Genomic DNA, 21,309 nt, shown 5'->3' on the forward strand with positions numbered 1-21,309 from the left:
GCGCAGTCAACTTGCCTCCAGGGTTATAGTAGTTAAAAAAAGAAGAGGGGGTGGTGGTGGTGGCACAGGTCTACTACAGAACGAGAGCAAAACTGAATTGCACTTATTAGCGTGATAAGGTCAATATAAAGTCACTCTTGTTTGGCGTTTTCGTGACTTTTTCGGGTAATTCTCACTCGGTGTTTGTTTACGATCCCTTCCAGGCGGTCAGACGGGGACAGCAGGGCGAGCAGAGGGGCTTCCCAGACAAACACCGGGAGCATCTCGACGTTGGTAAGCAGAAAATACAAATAAAAAAACTTGGGAAAACAAACAAACAAACCAAAAAAACATGAACATACTCACTCTCCTCCCTATGAGCAGTCAAGTACTGTGTAAGAAAGCGGTAAAAACCACCCACTGTGTCAAAGCAAGGAGTTATTTTGGTCACGGGCGCACGTGCTGCTGCATTAAAACTTCAAAGAAGCACCGCTCAGGTGTACACTGCAAAACAAAACAAAACAAAAAAAGATGGCCATCCTGTCTTCAGCTCTTTAGTTTATCTCTAAGATCTATAGCTTGCTGGGGAGATTTCCTCTGCTGCTCAGTCAAATTAGCAGAGCTCAGCATAGATGCAAGCAGACTAGCTGTCTTTAAAAAAGTGGAACCCTCTTGGCCTTAAATTGTCATTAAGCTTAGGTAAAGGCACTGGTGTGAAGGGCAAAGCAACTTCTCAGTAGCTGTAAAAATTGCTAGTGCCTTTCATTTTAATTCACTATGTTTTAAGCGTACTTATCTAGTGATCTTTTATAAGATTTTGCCAAAAAAATCAAGGTCAGCCTTCCTTTTTCTTCAAACCTACCACCCAAAAAGATAGAGGAAAAAAAAAAAAGCAAATTCCCCTAACTACGCCAGGGCGCATTTAGACAACATATACAAAACAGCTTTAATTATAGGCATCACTGTTGTGTGTACTCATCTCTGAAAGGAAGAATGCTCTCACCTTGTGATCCTTTGATCAAAAAAAAGAAAAAAATCCTCATCAAATGTGGATTTGCGGTTTTTAAAAACTGGTCTATTTGATGGTCCTCGAGAAAAAGCGAAACCCGCAGAAATCAGAAAAAACAGTTCCGCCCTGAGGGATGCTGATTGCCCTCAGATTCTGTCACTCAGGTTCTGGCCACGTTAAAAGTTTTGTCACCTTTGCAAGAAAGCTCAGCACTCACGAGAGAAGCCAGTTGTTTTGTGTTTGTGTTTTGTGTGTGTGTATGTGTGTGTGTTTCTATGCAGGTATAACCTAGTCGTATCTGACCTCCACATAGGCCTCTCGTGCTTAATATGGGTGGTGGTAAGAAATAAATTAACACATAGGCTACAGAAGTTCACGCCTCTAAGACTATGTGGTGGTTGTAACGCTTTTGTCTCCAGTATTGTTGCCTCTGCTCATTCACGGATGTAAAGTGTAGTAACTAGAATGCCTGTAAATAGCTGAGCTGCTTTATATGCACGTTTACCTTCTTTTTATTTTGACGTTAACATCTTAGCAGCATTGTGTGAGTAAGTATCAGGTTTGATTTTTATTTTAATCCTCACATCCAGCATTTGCACCCACAGCTTTACCTTTATTGTTGTTGATTTTTTTCTTTTACCCCGAGCTGTCATGAGTTTTATTGTAAATTAAATACATTATTAAATGATAACTATTGAGATTTAGACAGCAAATCAAAAGAGTTTGGCAAAATTAGGCAACAAAGGTGACAGCTTCTAATTGTTTGCTTTTCCTATCAGTGTCGAAGCAGCAAGATGGAGGTATGTACAAGTCGCCGGGATATCCAGGGTACCCGTTCCTGATGCTGCCAGACCCCTATCTCCCCAACAGCTCCGTTTCTCCATCTGTAAGTCCACTTCTCATTGAATCCTTCTGCTGGCTATGGTTCTCCTCTTAGTAGCTGATGATATTCTGTGCTCCTCAGGACTCCTTAAGGTCCAAGTTTTTGCGCCTCAGCTTGTCTTTGTATTATTTAGTATCAAGTCCAGACTGTGAACACACAGTGCTCAGCCCCAGAAGAGAAATCCAGTGTTTTGTAGTCGGGGAGAATAAAAGGAACGCACACTCGTAGATGGAGATCTCGAGCCTGGTGTCCTCTGAGTGATTTTATTTTTTAATTTTTTTTGGGCTGGTGCAAAGACGTCCTCAGTAGTCTCCGTTCGAGAGAAAAGAGATGCAAAGCGGTGAAGAATTTACTCGACTTTTTGTGCATAAAAGCATAAAACATTTCTTCTTGGTATTTTCTGTTTCATAATTCATAATTTCTATTTTGTATGTGCATGCAGTTTTGAGAATTAGGAAAGTTCCCCTCACATCAGCCTAAATTTCAGTGATGTTTTCCCCTTTTAGATGCAATTAGCATATTGTGGCTCAGCTATAACCCCCTAAAACATTATACAGAATTTTAACACTGCTTCTCTTATTTAGAGGGGTTTAAACTACCAGCTTTATATATTTTTTGGAGGGGGGTCTCTTTCACATTACAAAGCAGAATCAGTCAGCTTATGTTGCACTAGGTTTTAGATTCAGAAGAGACAACATGAGTCTCTGTCAGACTGAAGATGAATGGCACATCACTGCAGATCTCTCTCAAACTTTACACATGCTCTGATTTGGCTTTGAACTGTGCTGCTAACTCCCCCCACACCCCATCCCCAAGGCTCACACCATCCCTAACTGCCTTATAAAATAAAGCTGCATTTAAAACACAGCGGAATAAAATCAAAGTGCCGCAGCCTCATGAGGCAAAGCAAAAAAAAAAAAAAAAAACAGGAAAAAAAAGCTTGTTTTTGTTTACGCCGTTGCTGAAGTTGGAATTTGATTGATGTCGTCATCGCGAACCATTTCACGTGACGTTTTCCCATCTGTTTGTACCCCGGGTGAATGACAAGAGGTTTATTGCACAGCCTTAATAGCAGTTCTAAGTGTTAAAACCGCTAAAACAAACATCAGAACGACTCGTGGAAAGATTTCAAGTATGCAGTATTGCTCACCCAGCCAGACAGCCCTTAAAGAATTCATCATAAAAAAAAAATCCCTTCGAGTCACCCGTTAAGAACCAATATCCATGGATAGGCTGAGTAATTGCGCCGAACGTGAACGGTTGTGCCTAATTCATTTTTCACGTGCTGCGTAATCCTGTTGCCTGAATTAACCCCCTGCTCTAGCAGACAAGACATTGCTAAACAGCATAGATGCCTGTTTGTGAGATGACATGTGCTGTAGGCTGATTTCATGTGAGAGCATAGTAAATAAGGAATATGCTGATTTATGGCTGGAAAATGTGATTTTCTAATGGCACCTTGGAGCTTCTTAAGAGTGTTTCAAGACGCCGTCAGTGTCCAGGTCAGGGTCCGTTGGCTGGTCATGGGAGACTTTAATAGGGTCTGTGATTTTTCAGAATAAAAGCTGACAGTTGTTAGAGACTTACCTTCATTTTCCATGTTTTTTTTTTTTAAATGAAACTAAAATTTAAAATTGTAGTCTGTGGGGAAAATACATAGTATGAGAGTGGCTTCTTTTCTCCGCCACAGCTATAAAGAAAAACATATAATGGAGCTAAATGCATCTGTAAAGTAAAGACGGGTTATGCTGTTCATACATGTGATTTGGCTACACAGTGCCTTTTCACTTTAGTTTTATATTTGCTCCTTTCAGGCTTGCTAGCAAAAAATACAGGGTGAAAACTTTTGTTTTACTGTTTATTTCTTTTTATATTCTTGTATAGAATACATCCTTGACCTGCTAGCTCCATTTAATTGTGCTGTTTTGCACATAAAGCAAAGCCTTTGCTTGGAAGAGAAGCACTTGTAGGTACAGCAGCGTCTCCTTGGAAATCACATTTCATTTTCAGAGTCTTTATTCAGCAACCAGTTACATTCTGAGAATACGAGTGAATGAACTACGAGTCTTAGTGAGCATGCTTGTTGTTTCCTCAAACGTCTTTATACGCGAAGCTGCATAACACGGCACATCCGGCATCGTGACAAACATTGTGAAGAAGTGGAGACAAACGTGTTGTCTTCCACCTTCTCTTCTCTTCTCTTCTCTTCTCTTCTCTTCTCTTCTCTTCTCTTCTCCAACCACAGAAGCCTCTCATAGATTGTTCTCGTTGGGGGTGGGATTGGCGAGATGGGTAGAGTGAGGGGGGGGGGGGGGGGGGGGGGGGGGGTGAATGGGTACCGGTGGTGGCGGCGGTGGTGGTGGCACGATAAAGAGCACTTTCTTCCCCCCCCCCCCGTGTGTCTTCGAGACTCCAGACAATGCTCACTTGTTGCTGCTTCCCTTGTAATTAGCCCGCTGGTTGTGAGGCGGTAGCGGGGTATCAGGCCCTGTCTAACCTGCCACTTGAAAGGGGCTGAGAGTAGTGGTTTAGCGGGTGAGGTGGGGGGTGGGGGGGTGGGTGGGTGATGATTATGGATGGCAGAGCTGGATCAGAAGTTCAAGGTCAGGGTGACTGACAGAAAAAAGAGCTGTTTGTGGTTTTCCCGTTATTGTGATGTTGACACGGGACATTTCTGTGTGCGTGTGTCCATGTCTCACTGCTGGCCTGTCTTGTCCTGGAGCTATGACTTATGCTTCTAGTGTCTCATGTCGCACATGCACTGGAGCCCAGATCTTTTTTCGATCTTTTTTTGCGGGCGAAAAAATGTCTGATCCAGTCAGAATGGACATTAAATGGTCTTCAGCCTGCCAGTCCTGTAGTACAAAGTCTGTCCGATTGTGCCAGGTTGCACGAGTGTTAGAGCAGTGCAGGTGAATTCATCGCTATTAAGTGGTCGCCTCATGTCTTGCCCATGCACGCTCTACTCTGGCAGCACAAGAGTTTGATTTTTCAGACATTTTTTCTGTAGAATATGTGTGTACACAGCTTTATCGTTGGTGTTTGTTGCATTTTCACTCATCAAGTAGTCTTTAAAAGGTGAGATGATTGCGACTTCTTGATTTTGTGTGTACCCGATGAGAGGGTAGCTTATGCTCACATTCGGCGGACGCAGATTTATGCTCACTGCTATCAAACCTGTTTGGTTATAAAAAATGTAAAGCTTAAATCATCCGTCTGTCTTAATTCAGATATTTTATCAACAACAAGAAGTCACGACTGCCTTACATCCACTTATGTTTAGTTTCGTGGATTAACCTACGTGCAGTTACTTAGAGTCAAAATAATGAATTGGTTGATCATTAATTACTAATCAACATAAAATGAATCCGGAGCCAATGAATTAATTCATTGATCAAGTACACATGTATTAATCGAAGCAGTTTTGATCAGTTTTCTGCTTTTGTTACACTACACTGTAGTGTAGTTTAACAAACGTGTAAACTTCTCCTGAGTTTATTTGTTTATCTTCAGTTACGTACCAAGTCTTTATTCATTCTGTTTATTTCTCATTTTCTATCCTATAAGAAAGCCAAACCAAATATCATTGCACTGTGTGTAATGACAATAAAGATGATTCAGTCGTCAGAACACTTGAATATATTATAAGCACTGCTTTTCTCATGTTTTAAATGTATTAAGAAACCTATTAAGAGAAAAGAAAGTGTAGCTTCATCTGTGTTATTTGAAGTCAAACCCTTTGATATACTTTCTTTTCTTTTTTTAAACATGAATTTATTTAACAGGCTGTGGTGTAAAAAATTTCTGCAGCGTTGCCCACATGTCACCAGCTCACCTGAAGAAACAACAACACCTTTGTGCGTTCCCGTAAACTGCTTTGAACTGTTGCAGTCATTGTGAGAACCTCAGCTGAATGACTGAAAGTCAGAAATTAATTGTAAAATCAGTCTGCTTGTGTCTGTGTGGGTTTATCCTCACTTGTAAAGGTCTAGCCAGCTTTTTTCACTTTTTAATCGCCAACTGATGAAAAAACATTTGAATGAAAACCTGCGCAGCCCCTGACCGTCGGAGTGGGCTGACTTACATTTCATATAGGAGGGGGAACGAAATTCCCTGAGCTGTTGTTGTGAAAGATTAACGCATTGTTTTCCTTATACAGCTGAATCAAAGTGGCAGAAATGGACGCAAACAGACTGATAATCACTCCTTGTTATTTTGGTATTAACATTTAAAATTTTAGATTTAAAGAGAAAAGAAGAAGCCTCTAATCTCTGCTGAGAAGTGGTTTTTACAAAGCGACTACACGCGTATTGGCTCCTTATCCCATTCAGCGATAATACTCCTATTACAGCATTTCATGGGACATTTCACTGTTGTTGCATTAATGGAGATATCAGCCGTCCTTTCAGGGGAAGTGGCCAGAGAAGGAGATTTGTGGGATTCGGAGATATGACTAAACTCCCTCAGCTTGTTGTCTTTGGATAAAGCTTTATCTCGAGTGTGTTTGTCAGCGCGCGTGCGTGTCAGTGTTTGCTGTTTAAGTTCATTACACTAAGTAATCTGTATGTATCAAAGCTTTTGGCATGTTCTGTGTGTGTGTGTGTGTGTGTGTGTTTTCTAGTTTGTTGCCTTAGGCTTGTGTTTGTACCCAGGGTTCATGGTGTGTTTTGTGTGATGATGCTCGCCGTACACTGTGGATGCAGCGTGTGTGTGTCAGCTCTCTTCTTGCTGTGTGTATAATGCTGTGAATTACCAGCAGACACTCTCTCTCTCTCTCTTTTTTTATTATTATTTTTGAAGGGATCATGAGTCTTTGTCGTCTCAGGCAGTTAAACCCTGTCGCAGGGGAGACCTTTAGTAGATATAAGAGTGTTTTTCTGTCTTCAGCTTCCATCCATCTTCCTCCTCACTCCCTTTGCACGCTTGCCATTTCCACATATCCATCTCTTTTATTGTCTTGTGCTGTCTTCAGCATCTGAGGTGGTTCCAAGCATCTCTCCTCACTTCATTTTCCTACTCGGAGAGATAACTTCTTGGTAATTGCGAACTATTAAAAGGAGATCAGATGGGAAATTAGGAAAGCTTATTTTCATTCATTTCCAATTATATGCATCGGAAGCGTAAGAACTTTTTTTTGTGTGTGTATTTCGTTAACCTCTTAAGTCACACAGGCTCAACTTATCTGAGCATGAGAACCAGCTCTTCATTACTTAATGTTTTGATTGATTATGAAGGAAAACACACAAGGAATCAATAGAAGAAGAAACAGAAGTGATGAGAAAAACATTTTGGTTCTGCTGATTTTTTGTGGTTTGTTTGCATTAATATCAAATATTTTATATGTTAGTGGCCATTTTTAGGTAAACATCTGGCGATTACTCACATGACTTCCCCTAAAACGCCTGTTATTAGTGGACAGTTTGGATATTAATTTGTAAGGAGGAGGCAGTTGTTTTTTTCTCAGTTCCTGGAACCTACAACCCTTAGAAAACTAGTCAAATATCTCAAAGTTGTGGGCTCTGAAAAGAAGTGCATATTTTACTCTAGACTGGAAGTTAACAGTTGTTATTGGTTTCCGTAATGCCAGCTGCACTTCCTACAGCTGCTTCACAATAAAAGCCTCTTTATTTCAATCTCGTGTGAGATTTTTATTGTGACGATTCTCTGCTGCGAAGGAATCGAGAGGGTTAGGCTGAAGTAAGAGGAGAAGCAAAGTAGAAGCAACATTGCTTGATTGTTGATGGGGATTGATGGATGTTTGGTTGAAATTAGTGGGTGGCCTGCCCGCTGAAGCAAAAACCAGGGTTTTTACTTTATCTGAAGTGGCCAGTGAGTCATGCGCAAAGTGATTGGTGGTTAGCGGTTGTATATTAATGAGCCAAGTATTTGGATTTTAATCAGTAACCTTTCACCACCAGTCGTCTGAGAGACCCAGCGTGCCTCGTGGTTAGTTTGAAAGAAGCACACCTTTCTGGATTGATGTTTGCATGCAGAGCAGCTTCGACATGATTCGATCAAAAAGGAATCTGTAAGTCTGAAGATGTCTGAGGTTCGGCGATAAAGCGCTGAATTGTTTCACAACTTTGTCCACAGACTTCAAAGATTGTCCGTCTGGTCTGTTTGTGGGTCATTATCTGAATAATTAAGCAGTTTAAGCTGATATCTGATATTTGTCTGCATGCAAATCTATTCGCTGTCAGAGAGGCTGTGAAACTCCCTGTGATGTGGAAGCTGTGGTCACACTATGACGTCAGCACGCTCTGAAGGCAGCAGGCTGCTCTAAAACACTTTCCCGCTCAGCCTACCTGGACACTGACTGTAAATGGCTCAGGTTCTTTGGGATAACAGTAAATGTTTGGTCGAAATGCAGTTTGACAGCATGCTTTCAGTCAGTGGAATTTACGAGCCTGTGTTTTACAGCTCAGTGTTGTCTGATTTGGGGGAATTTCCTGCTCATTTGACATTTCGATTCACAGAGCAGAATTAAAAATTGACAGGAAGGCTGCTAAGAGATGGTTTACATGTTTGGGAAAGGCGGCGGGGGAACGTCGTCATTTCTGTGACTCTAAAGACTCAGCTGAAGTGTGTGTTTTGAACATTTCAGTGTCTCAGCCTACAAAGAAATATCAGTTTGATTGTTTTCACCCACTTCAACTGAAAGCTTATGCTTTCTGTTTGAGTAATTTCACATCTTTTAGCCCATAAAGGTTTTTCATACATCTCCTCCTTTTTCTTGTATCCATTCAGAAATCAGTTGCCGTTGTGAACAAGCTCTCCTCCCCGTTCCCCTTTCCTCCTCCTCCAATCTCCCAAATAATACGAGGTCGATCCTCCAAGATCAAGGGAATGGCATGTGTGTGCGCAAGTCTCTAGGATCTTGCCACTTCCTTGTTTCCCATTGTATTGCAGTGAAGACAGGGGGGTTGTTCAGCCTTCCCCTAGTCTCTCGGTAAACAATGGCAGCAACACAGGCTGAGGCCTCCCTAATCCCCCCTTCATACAGACCCAGGGGCTGGGATGAGCAGTGCTGGGGCCTCCCTGTCTCTGACTGCCTACGATAAGGACCCTGCACACTCGGATTTAAGAGGCCTAAAAGAAAAGCGGCTTTCACTAGAATGCGGGAAAAGCCCAAGTTCGGATGGAAAGCTTGCATCTTGTCTTTTCTAGGATCTTTTTCTCCTTTAACTATAACTGACAGCTCTGCTTTAAAGTAACACCCGTGCTGCGTTGCATCCATGAAGTAAAAGTTTTTGAACTATTAATGTAGTATTCAAAGTATGCTGAGAGGGCTTCATGAAGCCCCATCTGACAGCTTTTTCTATTGTTATGATGCGTTCAAGTCTTTTATGTTTGTGCAGAGTGTAAACGGGAGTCAATTACTGCCAAACATGAAAACATCGAGTGTCCTCGTTCACAATTTATTAACTATTAAAACTAAATTTGGGACTCAATAAAAGGAGACATGAAGCAATGTGATCACAATATGTTACCCATGTTAAAAATAGTGTCATATTACAGCAGCAGAATTTACAAGACTTTAATATAACAGTGTGACTGAGGACAAAAATACACCCAAATCCTCTAAAACTATCTATTTATATCAAGCGTTTGTATATCTAATTACTATATATCAACATTATTCAGTATTGTGTCAGTTCAGTTTAATTTACTGTCTTATTAGCTCTCCACGCCTGCCCTGCTGTTCACCATTTTCCATCACAGTCACCTCACGTTGGTTAACTTCTGCGAGGACCTCTTGAAGGGAACCTGTTACGCTCATTTTCCAGCTCCGTATTTTATTTTTGGACTCTCCTGGAATGGCTTTGCATAATTCACAGCTCAAAATAATCCCTATTGATCTTATACTGGGCTTCAGCGCGGCCCCTCGGTTCTGATCGGCTACCCCTCACAAACAGAAGGTCTCAACAGCAGATGGGCGGGGCTTCTATGCTCACAGCCAGAGACGACCTTATAATCAAGTCGGATCTTACTGACATCAAACAGAGCCAAGAATATAATAAAAAAACTGTCCAAATCTGAGCATAAGCTTATTTATTACAACTCCATCTGTGTTCAATATAGACGTGTGTCATTGTAACAGCAACAAAATAAGATGAAACAAAGAAACTATTTTTCTAAGCTTTATGGTTTAAGCTTTACGGAAGTGGCAGCTGGCTGTGATTTGAAGGAGTATTGACTGGTGTTGAAACATTGGTTTAAATTGTAAGTGTGTATTCTCTTTATTATTTGACAGTGTGAATAAAATATTGAGAGAAAAAAGGAGGCGCATCTCATAATCTGACGCTTTCTTGCAAATTTGCATCCATGAACGCCAAGATACTCAATTCAGTGCCTTAGATATGAAAAGATATCTAAAAAGTTATTCGCCTATCAGATGTAAATATAAAATAAAACTTTCTAATGTAAATATGGCTTCTGATGTGTACTTTCATCTTGTGTCATTGACTAAAGACATGAAAAGCAAATGCAAGGACCAAACAAAGATGTTTCTAGTCGATATAAATCATAATCTTTATAATTGCTGGATATCATGCTTGTTTGTTTGAGGTTGCCATGTTCACTTAGTCTCATCTCAGGGAGACCACAGCCAACGGAAAATGTGAGCTCAAGATCGAAATAGATGCGGATGAAGACAGATAAATAGATTTTTATAGAGGAAATCCTGGAGAGGTAAAGACAGCGCTATAGAAGGAGGAGAAGAGGAGGGGGAAAGATTAAAATACAAATGACCATAAGAGCCTTCTCATCGCCCTACTGGCTTTGAAGTAGCGGGCTGTGAAGGCACCTGAAGAGAAACTGTTCAGAAGACTATTTGAAGAGGCGGTAATGTTAAGAAGAATATCAGGAGGGGGAGAAAAAAAACCCTTTGGATAGCCCCGAGGTGTTTATACCTGTAATTATTCATCCACTTATTTCTTTCCGGCGTTAAAGGAAGATGGGGTGGGGGAAGTGGTAGAGCAGTAAAAGACAGGTGTTGGCAAAGGAACTGTGGGTTTATTTGATTATTATTAACTTTATTTCTCTCGCGTGCGCACTCTCTCTGCCTTCATACACTCAAACGCACCAGCGGAGACAAAACAGCATGTGTTCGCTCAGCGAGCACCACGCCGAACTAAGTGTGCTAAAGTTTCTGCAGTTGGTATGAAACTAAAATGAAAACAAGGGGTCTTGAAGGTTGGTAACCTCATGTGGCGTTAGTGCAGGTGTTTTTCTAAATGAAGACCACATTTCCCATGATTCCACCTACGTTTCCTGCCAGCAAGAATATGCTAGAGGTCAAACGTGTTAAAACACAGAGGGCCTTGATTTTAGTTGCCGTCTTGTAGCGTTGGCACTGCATCGAGGTCTCCGTAAAGCAGCACTTCGGAGCACCTCAGGTCCCGTGTTGTGCAACATGTGGTTCAAGGAAACCTTAAGCAAACATAAAAGTGTTTTTTTGTTTGTTTTAAGTTCATTTTTATTCCTTACTCTCTAAGCTGTGTATACAAGCCAGTTTTCTGCTTGAATGGGAGAGTTATGCACTGTAACAGCTTGAAGGGGGAAGTGGTCGCATTTTTGCAGGATTGAAAAAAAAAAAAAGAAACACAGAGAGACATAAAGGTAGTTGACATAAGGTCAAGGTTCACAAAGAGGCTCTTTGTTTAGGTCCCAGTGTTTGTTTATGAGGTGTGTGTGTGTGTGTGTGCGCACATGTATGTCTGTGTGAGTCAGTGAGAGAGTTGCGGGATGTTGCACCCAGGTGAGTCATTGGCCTGTGGAGCGAAACCATGCAAAACCTCTACGTTGTTGTTTACAGAGCGAGCTGTCCAGACCTCCCAGATGTGTGTTCACAGCCTGTAGTTAATCAATGACAGCAATGTCTCTCTCTTACACCAGCAGATATCAAAGCAGCCACACGCGCATGCATATGTGTCTGTGTGCATCTTTGCGCTGCACGCATGGTCAAGTAAAAAGAACTGGAGAAAAGTTTGAAGTGCTAGTTTTTCACATATCGTTGTCCACAATATCATGGTTTGAAACGTGTGGTTTTTGCTTTAAGGAAGTAGTGATGCAGCACAGTTTACTCACGAGATAACAAACCCGCATGGTGTCCAGCTGAAACTGAAAGAAAACTGCGAGCCCTAAGATTACTTTAACTTTTACTACACAGTATGCACTTCCAAAAATTTGATGTCTACGCTGCCTTCAGAATAGGTCACAAAGACAAGTTGGTTCAAAGAAGTGCAAAAGGATATTATATCGAATATGTATTTTAACAGGCGTGCAGTGTGTAGTCTAATGTGTCGCTGTTATCATGATTGGGCATCTGGCAGCTCCCCAGAACAAGCATGTTGCTGCTTTGTGGAACAGACCATTTAAAGAGACACACGCACACACACACTGAACCACATCACAAAGTTTGTAGGTTAGCAGGCCACACACGCAACCAGTTAACAGGCTGAATCCCTCCTTCATCCTGGGTCCTTGGGCAATGAGGAGATTCGTGGTGCACTAATGAAGAAACAACATATTCAGACTATATATATATGAAGATATAAATATGAGAAGTTAAAGTGAATCTATTTAAATTAATTAATGAATCAGATTTCTTTTAAAAAGCAAAGAGTAAGTTCGTATATGTTACTGGCGTGAAGGGATTTACACCAACACTTTGCACCTGCAAGAGTAGTTTGCCGAGTTGGCATATTTTAGTTAAAGTTTTAATTCATTAGACTTCAGTTTTATTTATATAGCGCCAAATCACAACAGCAGTCACATCAAGGGGCTTTATACTGTCACGTAAAGGCCGTATAATTATAAACATTCAATTTTGTTGTAATTTAAACTTTTAAATGTATAAGAAATTCCAACATGGATGTTAGGTTTACATATCGGTGGGAGATCAAGTGATATTCAGGTGATTACACTCTATACTGGGTTTCTGTGTGTAGTAGTCTGTGTGTGTGTTTGTGTGTCTGTCAGACAGAGAGAAAGTGAGAGAGAGTGGGATTTTTTTAGGTCACATGACCTATGGGAATTAAAAGTGTAGTTTCATTTCCTCTTCATTACTGACAATAATCAGGCAGTTTCGCAAAAGAAGTTGCTACCTTTCTCGAAGAGTTTTATATGTAACTCACACATAATCATCTCGTACTTTCCAAAAAAATAAAAACCAAGTGATGGGTTACACAATTTTATTAAGAGATGATGAGAAATATGAATTTCAGGAATGGGCCCTGATGAGTCGCTGATCAGATAAACTGAGTTAATTTGATATATGCTGTCATTTATATCTGCACTACAAAATTGTAAGATCTGCATCTTAAGATTGGCAAAGGACAGTTTATCACACGCAAATATTAAAAGATCCACAACATTTAGTCCTTAAGTCTCGACTGCGTTCGGTCTAATAAGTAAATCGAGCGTTCCTGTCGTCATAGTTTAGCTTCAATGTGCTGACGTTGAAAATATAGGCATAAAAAATCTTCCTTAAAGACGTTCTAGGAATTGGATTTGTCACTTGTGCACCTGTGAGCTAGAAATCTAAAATAAACTTAAGTTGATAGCATCTGCTTTGTAATTTCCCCTTTATAAAATGCCCCCACAAACCATGGTTTAATCAGAAGAGCCATAGACTAAAAGACAATAGTTAAGTAAGCAGTGGGAGTGCGGTGTGTTCTGGGGCAGAAACTCTGAGCAAATGAGTGCAGAGTTCACCACAAGCTTAAATGCACATGTTTTTAGATTTGTAGTACCTCTACATAACCAACAGGGGAAAAAAAGCTTTCATCAAGACTCACAACGTCATAGTGCTTGCAGTTGTTTTTCTTCTTAAGTCTTACTTAAGCTGAACATTTATCCTAATGCTTAATTTATACTTGATGAAGAAGCTGTTTGTACCTGTGCGGGCAACATGGATGGCACATAGGGAGGTTACAGCGTAGGGTTTCAGAAGGGTGTAGACAGACGTATAGATGCCCTATAAGTCTGTCTAAAAAGTGACTCTTCAGGTAATGAAACTGACACATAACTTTGTTGTGGTGCCATCTGTCCAGCTGCAACACTTGCCATAAACAAATCTGCAGAGGAGAATGTTAAAGAATAGTTCAGACAGCAGAGAAAAGCAAAAACTTTATTTCAACTGTGTCTCTTAAAAATCAGAATAGTCGTTCAGGTGTTTCCTCTGTTCGTGTTTACAATTTTATAACCCTTCCCCCTCAGCCACTTGTGGGGCGTTTTGCCGCTGCGCTGTGCTACGCTGGCATATCTGCTGTTTGCAGTGTGACGACCACATGCAGTCGTAAATGACAAATTTCCATGTGAGCTCTGATTCTTTTCATCCATCCACTGTAAGGAAATTTACAACCTGTTTACACTCTCCTTCTGAGGGGTGGGCGGGCGTGTGTGTGTGTGTGTGTGTGTGTTTCCAGATTGACGACACTGATGTCACATCTTCTTGTGAGTGTTGATCTGGTTTAGAACAGTACACTGTGTGCGCTGAACACTTGGTGGGTATGTTTCTTTATTTCTGCGCTAATGGGAATTTCAAGTTTTCTGGAATTTTTTTTGTCTTCAGGATTTCCAGAAGGGCACTGAGAACTTGTAACCCCGTTTCCCCCCTTTTAGACGATAAAGTACAACAGTATAAACTCTGCAGCGTTCTCTTTAGGGAATTGTGGAAAACAACATGAAACAGCAGCTTAATAAAACCTGTGAAAAAAATGTAACCAATGACCTAATACCAACCAAAATGACTTAATAAGAGGCCTTTTATGAGTAAGTAACTGCTTGCATGCCCACCTGTTATAAAAAGAAAACCCACTGTTGAATAGAGTTTGTCAGATAAGTTTCAAATATCATCATAGTTGATATTTAAGATTGATATGTGGTCATTAATTGATATAAATAGGTAAGTTTCTTGGACGTTTGTTGGACTGATTTTGAAAATACCCTTAAATGCCTACACACTCTTATCTGACATTCTTGTTAGTTGAGTGGTCTAGCTGATCACTGACTCACTGACTTAAATTAATAATCACCATCATCAATCATAATGGGCTTTCCACTGCAAATAAAACATTCATATTTGCTGTGTTGATGCTAGTAATTGATAATGTTCTTCCACTGACTTTTCTCTCCTCCGCTCGTTTCGCCCTCCAAACCTCAGCCTCCGCAGCTGACCTTTATCATCATTTTAATATGCACTTTATTGAAAGAGTGTTCATAAAAATAGTCGACTAAATGAAACTCAAACCCCATCCTCCTCCGCCCCTCTCCACCCCGTGCCCGTGGCTCTGCCTAGACCAGCTGGAGCCTCCACAGCCGCATGAAGCAGCCCAGCACACATGGCTGTGATCTTAAACACACACATGCACACACGAATACTGACACACACACACACGCGCGGGAGCAGAAATCTTTTCCTCCCTCTGACGATAATCGCCTGCTACAGACGGTGGCAGCCATTAACTTTATGTGCTATTTATATATATATTATATGGTATATACTAGAGACCGATATGATTCATCTGGTGCACATTTATGACACAGGACAAAAAGTCAACGTGTTGTTGTTTGTGTGATTGTTAGGGTTGATGGTCTAACCCCAAGTTTATGTTACCTTTTCAAATGGTAATGCCCCAAAATGAATTTACACCTGCTGTTCTGCACTGTGCTTTGGTGTCATTTCAGCTTGCCCGTGCATCTCTTGATTTTTGTTACCTGGCCAGGTCTTTCCCGCCATTTCAATGATATATCAGTGCAACAGCAGAGAATTTCTGGAATTCCTGCTTTGCTTCCTGTTTGACTTCTCATGTTCCTTTTCCAGCGCTAATGGGGAGGTGTTTTTGAGGAGCAACTAGACTGCAGCGAGTCTGATTCCCAACACACCTCAAGCGCCGGTATAAACAGTCATGGGTGACATGCAAAACAACTCGGGTGGCGACCGTGAACTAGGCTCTAGTATTTGGCTAAGGACAAGAAAGAGCAAAGTTATGACATGAAGAGCTGAAGTGAAAAGTGTCCGCTGTAGTGTCCACTTTTTTCACCCTTGAAGTTTGTTTCACGGTTCTCCCGCTGTCACCCAACTGGTCAGTCAGTCAGCATTCAGCACTTATGTCATCCACTTCCAGCGATGTGCAGTTAGGATCTTCCATCCGCTGTCTGAACTGAAATATGTATGCAGATGCTTTTTTCACAAGTGGGTCACCACAGCAGGTAGCTTTTATCCCAGATCCCATTCCTGACACAACTCCAATGGGATTTGTCTCCTCCTGGGATCAAAGACGAGGATGTTTTGCCTGTTAGGCAAATGTGTAAACCACTACACTATACAGACACTGCTTTAGTATTCAGCTATGACGCTATGAACACCTGACATATTAAGCTACTAGGATCCACTGTTTTCTTCTTTCAGTTATAGCTAAGTGTCCACACAACATTCAACTTGAGTATGAAAAAATTACAGAAAAATCCCTGGCAATAAAAGGTACTGAAAAAAACTCATAATGTTGCAAAGCAATGCCCCAAAATTCCCCAAAACATTCCAGATTTTATCCCAAATATTCCTACGTGTCCTATCATCAGTTACTTTCCAGCACCTGATAAAGCTGTTTCCCACAATATGCCACCATGTTTGCCAAGCATGTTATAGTTTGAGTTTCTCCAGTAGAGAGGATGATGTTATGAACGGAGGTACGGGGACGCTGCATGTTGGACTAACAGCTTGTTCCTGTTTGAGCTCCTATGTTTTTGGCACTGTGTCCATCTGCTAATGTAATTTTAAAGCCAAAAAAAGGAGGAATTCCCTTTTCAACAAGTTTCCTCAAAAGGAGCTCGGTCATGCGTCAAATTGATTTCCTACCTTTGTTTGGCCCTGTTCTCCAGAAAACGGGAGATACTCCCATCCCCACATTTACAGTCATGGGAACTTTTCATTTGGTCATTAGAAAGAAGAAGAAAAAAAACCCAGGCTTTTAAGGAGTGCAGTACTCACGCACATGCACCGATGGACACGCGACGAGAGCATGTTTTTCCCCATCAGCAGGTGAGGAGAGAGCAGAAATGACATGCAGAAAATGTCGATTGAAGTCATGATGCAATTATCGGAAGCGTGGCGTTGACGTAAAAAGGGGGGCGAAGAATAAAGAGGTGGATTTGAGGAAGAGGAAGAGGTGATTTGAAAGGGGAGGCATTAAAAACCAACCAAAACATAAACAAGAAGCCCCGCTAACGATAACGTTGATGTCATTGATACATTAATATGTTTCAGGAAGTAATGGAGCTCATAAAGCATTTTTATTCAGTGTTTTGTGCGTGTAGGTGTGAGAGAAGGTGTTGTGGTAAATCAGCTTGTGCGAACGTTTTTTGGGGCCAAACAAAAAACTAGAGCAACCGTGATATGCATTGCACTGTGGTTGATCTGTGTGTGAGCGTGGGTGTGTGCGATTGTGTAGGTGTTGTACATAGTACAGGACATGTATGTGGGAAACACTGTATGCACACCAAGGACAGATGAAAGGGAAGAGGTGGGTGGGCAGGAAGTGAACAACAAAAGAAACACATCATCTGATTTATCAGATGGGTACAGATTGGGTCAATCAGATGGAGGAAAAACATGGAGAAATTTGTGTCAAGAGTGAAAGAAGTTGAAAGAGGAGAGACTGATAGTGAGAGAGAATGAGAACAATGGAAGAAGAAGGTAACTGCAGTAGCGGAAGGGAGTTAGCAGTAAACAATGAGAAGCTGGAAACCGCGTTGTGCACCTGGTAGAAAAAAAACCCACAGGCTCAGTTGAAACAGACTCTGACACCTTACGAACACCTTTAACCGTTTCACCACCGCACTCAAGGAAAAGGATCACGAATCCACTGCTAGCTCGAATTCTGACAGTCAGTTTCTGCTTTCAGCAATAGGAAGTGGATCTCTTTGAAAAAGAAGCAAACAAAGGGAGCAGAGGGGCCGATGCAGCCAAAATGACTGTAGATTTTTTTTTCCTGGCCTGCACTGAGAAACAGTACAGCTCTCTGTTGTAGATGATATAATTTATTACATTAATATTTGGCTTTTATTCAACATAAGGTGGGAAATGGTGTCAGATCTGCCAGTGTTAGTAGTCCTTCCCTTGTCAAATGTTGTCCTTTAAAGAGATTCTTGATGTGCAGAATGATTAAATGGGGCCATTAGTAAATTAGTCCGCACCCCAAATTATTACTCTCAAATGACTGATGATATTCTGTATACATTAAAAAGATTACAATCACAAACCTTTATATGTAATAAAACATACATGCGCTCAGTGCTGTCGTTAGTCATACTGCAGTAAAAACAGGACGGCAACCTTCTTGCAACTAGGAGAAATCTGCAATGGCCTGGGATTGCACTGCATTCTTTGAATTTCCTAACTGGGTGCAAGTAGTTATGGCAACCAGAGGTTGAACGTGCAAGGCAAGACTCAAGACTGCAGTCACTATCAGAAAGATTGACAAAGGGTTGCAAGTAATTGCAGTCTGAATTTATGAACGCAGTCAGGGTCCAAGTGTGTTGCCGGTTGACTCTGCACATTGAATCTGATTCACTTTGCGCCAGTGAGAACAGCTTGTCTGTGTAATGCGTCTGCAGTATAGGATTCGACTCAGCTGGTTGCCAACTGGTTGTATTCTGATTATATCCCTATAAAAGTGCATTGTGTCATTTTAAATAGCCGTCCTGCACCAACTTTTCTAGGAGGGATTTCAGAATTTCTGACCGAGGGTCTGAATGTAACTACAGAATATGAATTTTTATGTATGTAGATGATAACAGATTAGCAATTTCAGCTAATAGTTAGTCGCTGTAATATTTCACATGCAATTGCCAACTGCACTCCAATTAATAGCAAATCAGTTGGTTTGAATGCAGCAACTGATCGAGAGAGAGGTGGTAGACTTGCTGCCTGTCTTCAAAGCATCCTCCGCATTGTCAGTGAGATTGTAAACTTATTTATTCGGCGTGGTCTCCAAGCACTGTTTTTCCCAGTGTGACTGTAGCATAAGGGATGCATGGACAAGAAGTATGTGATGGTGTGTTGCAGACTACAATATAACCTGCTGACATTTTATTTCAGTTTAAAAGAATTACCAGCAAACAGTCACATTGATCATGCCCTACAGTTTTGATTCTATATACAACAACATGACGACACTGACAGGATCGCCCTTGAGGTTTCTATAGATTTGAGGAAAGCACAGTATGAAAAACAACTTGCTGGGAATTCAGCAGTTTAAAAAACAAAGGAAAACCCCACAAAATTCTGTGAATGAAAAGATTTGAGCTAATCTGATGCGATTTGGCCAAATGAACTCACGATCGCTGACTCCTCCACCCATCACCACCGTCTTCTCGCTACAGATGTCACGCTGTCATTTTTATTTCATTCAGAGGGAAGAGAAGAGGACAGACTCTATTCTGACAGTCAGTCAGACAAACAGTCTCCATCAGTGATGTTTTTATGGTCCCCTTGCCGAATCATCCCCCAGACAGAAGCAGATTTACAGCAGGCACAGGCGCAGTCAACCCAGTGTCAGGACCCAGAGGACTCGTTGGCTCCCCTACTGAGCTGCAAAGCGTGGCGACCTTCATCCCGTCTCGATTCTCTGTCTCGCATTCGTTCTTTTTTACCCTTCGCCTCTCTTCTTCGCCCCGTCTGCGCTATAATTTGTTTTCTGTTTTTATTTTAAAACGGGCCTAGGGTCTTAATGCCTCCAATTAAAGACAGCCATAACTCTGACACTGTCTCAAACAAGCAGCACAGCTTGAGTGCCATCCAGGCTCCAGTTGATCCCCCGCAGAGGCACATTAATCCCAGAGCAGCTGAGGGAATACTGGTTTCAATTAAGCATCCATTAGCTAAACATCAAGTCAGTGGTATGCTGTTTTGATTAGAGGAAGCAAGAGAAGAGGACTGTTGATTTTTATTTTTCTCATTTTTTCCGCCCTTTTTCTTTAAAAGGAGAGAATGTCCCCAGAGGAACCCTGCTGACAGTTAGAGTTAAAGAGTTACACTCCAGAAAACAAAAACAGGACCCAAGAAAAATAACAACTTTATTGATCATTATTGCAGAACTGGATGACCTTTAGGACGAGCGATTGTTCTATTTTTGAGTATTAAAACAAGCTATGAGCAGATTTTCTGGTTAAGATGCGTTTCCCTTCGTTTTCGTTTTTCACTGGTGGAAATATTCTGTTTGGTTAAGGTGAGAGGGGAGTGGTTAGAGTGTCATTTGTGTCCACACACAGCTCTTTTAATGCAATTTGTCAGGGATGCAGTACATGTTATTAAAGCAAGACTTCCACCTTCAACTTCTCCTACTTCCTACTTGTTTGTAGCAGTTCTATCCACTGTTTTACGGCACTGATTCATAACATATTAATGACAAAATGCAATCCTTCATTTATTTTACTCAAATGATGCTTCTGCTGTTGATCTGTAGGGTTTAAAAAAAAAACCAAGAACCTCTTTGGTGCCTGCAAGGCCGGCCAAATTAATGCGAGGTGCTGTTGCATAAAACATAACCTGGATATTACATTCAGAAGTTTCTGCTTATGGCAACAGAAACAGTATTACCAAGCGTAGTAGAGCTAAACAGCGCATGTAGAGATTATTTGTGGCTCTGCAAGGCACAAGTGCACTGTTTTCTCATTTGCAATAAAACTGTATTGAGGGCAAAATTTTACTGTTTTGGCAATACAAATCTTCTCTGTGTCACTCTGTGTGTTTGTGTGTGTGTGTGTCCAAGTGCATTTTGTGTCTTTGTATTCGCGTGTGCACACCCGTGTTTCTTGTGTACAGTTGAGCGAGGTTAAGCCTTCTGTGGTTTACCATGGAAAATAAAGGCCTCGAGTCTCATTGTCACCTGAACACACACACACACACACACACACACACACACACACACACACACACACACACACACGGCTCCTCCTTAACCGTGTGCTGTTGTTAAGTTGTTGGTGGAAAATTTTAAGGGTTCGCTTGCTCAACTGCATCTCCTTCTTTCCTATTTCCACCTTAAGTGAAGATGATTTTGCTGTCTGCAAAAGCATCTGAACCTGCAGTGGAAACTGTAACAGAAACAGCAAAAAAAGATAAGTACAAACAAAACGTTGGTTTAAAAAAAAAAAAAGAAGAAAGAAAAGAGGATGTGGTTTAGCTTTGTTGACACAAAGAAATCGCCATTCCAGCCTGAACCAGCATTGAAGCTTTCTAAAGGGAGGCATTAAAAATGAAACAGGAATTTCCGCATGTACTTTCCTAAAGTCTTCATCGGACAGGAGTTTTGTTTTGTTTTTTTTAAGCCGTTATCAGTCGGGCAGCAAAGGTGGAAAAACTAAATCACTCCATCACCTGTCGTCATGGAAAACAATACCATGTTTAAAGTCACATTTTCCAGGTGTTGCA

At 41.2% G+C, this 21,309-nt stretch overlaps 1 protein-coding gene across 4 annotated transcripts in view; it reads left to right on the forward strand.

The window, feature by feature from the left end:
* Window positions 1-21,309, forward strand: part of tcf7 (transcription factor 7) — a 74,175-nt gene that overhangs the window by 803 nt on the left and 52,063 nt on the right. For all 4 annotated transcript variants that reach the window (XM_084940733.1, XM_084940734.1, XM_084940735.1 and 1 more), the window contains exons 2-3: window positions 204-273; window positions 1,768-1,874. In XM_084940733.1, coding sequence (XP_084796859.1) covers window positions 204-273; window positions 1,768-1,874 — 177 coding nt within the window. The remainder of the gene's footprint in view (window positions 1-203; window positions 274-1,767; window positions 1,875-21,309) is intronic.

The sequence above is a fragment of the Perissodus microlepis genome, chromosome 10 (assembly GCF_051167445.1).
Source record: "Perissodus microlepis isolate ML-2025 ecotype Zambia chromosome 10, ASM5116744v1, whole genome shotgun sequence".
Taxonomy (NCBI): domain Eukaryota; kingdom Metazoa; phylum Chordata; class Actinopteri; order Cichliformes; family Cichlidae; genus Perissodus; species Perissodus microlepis.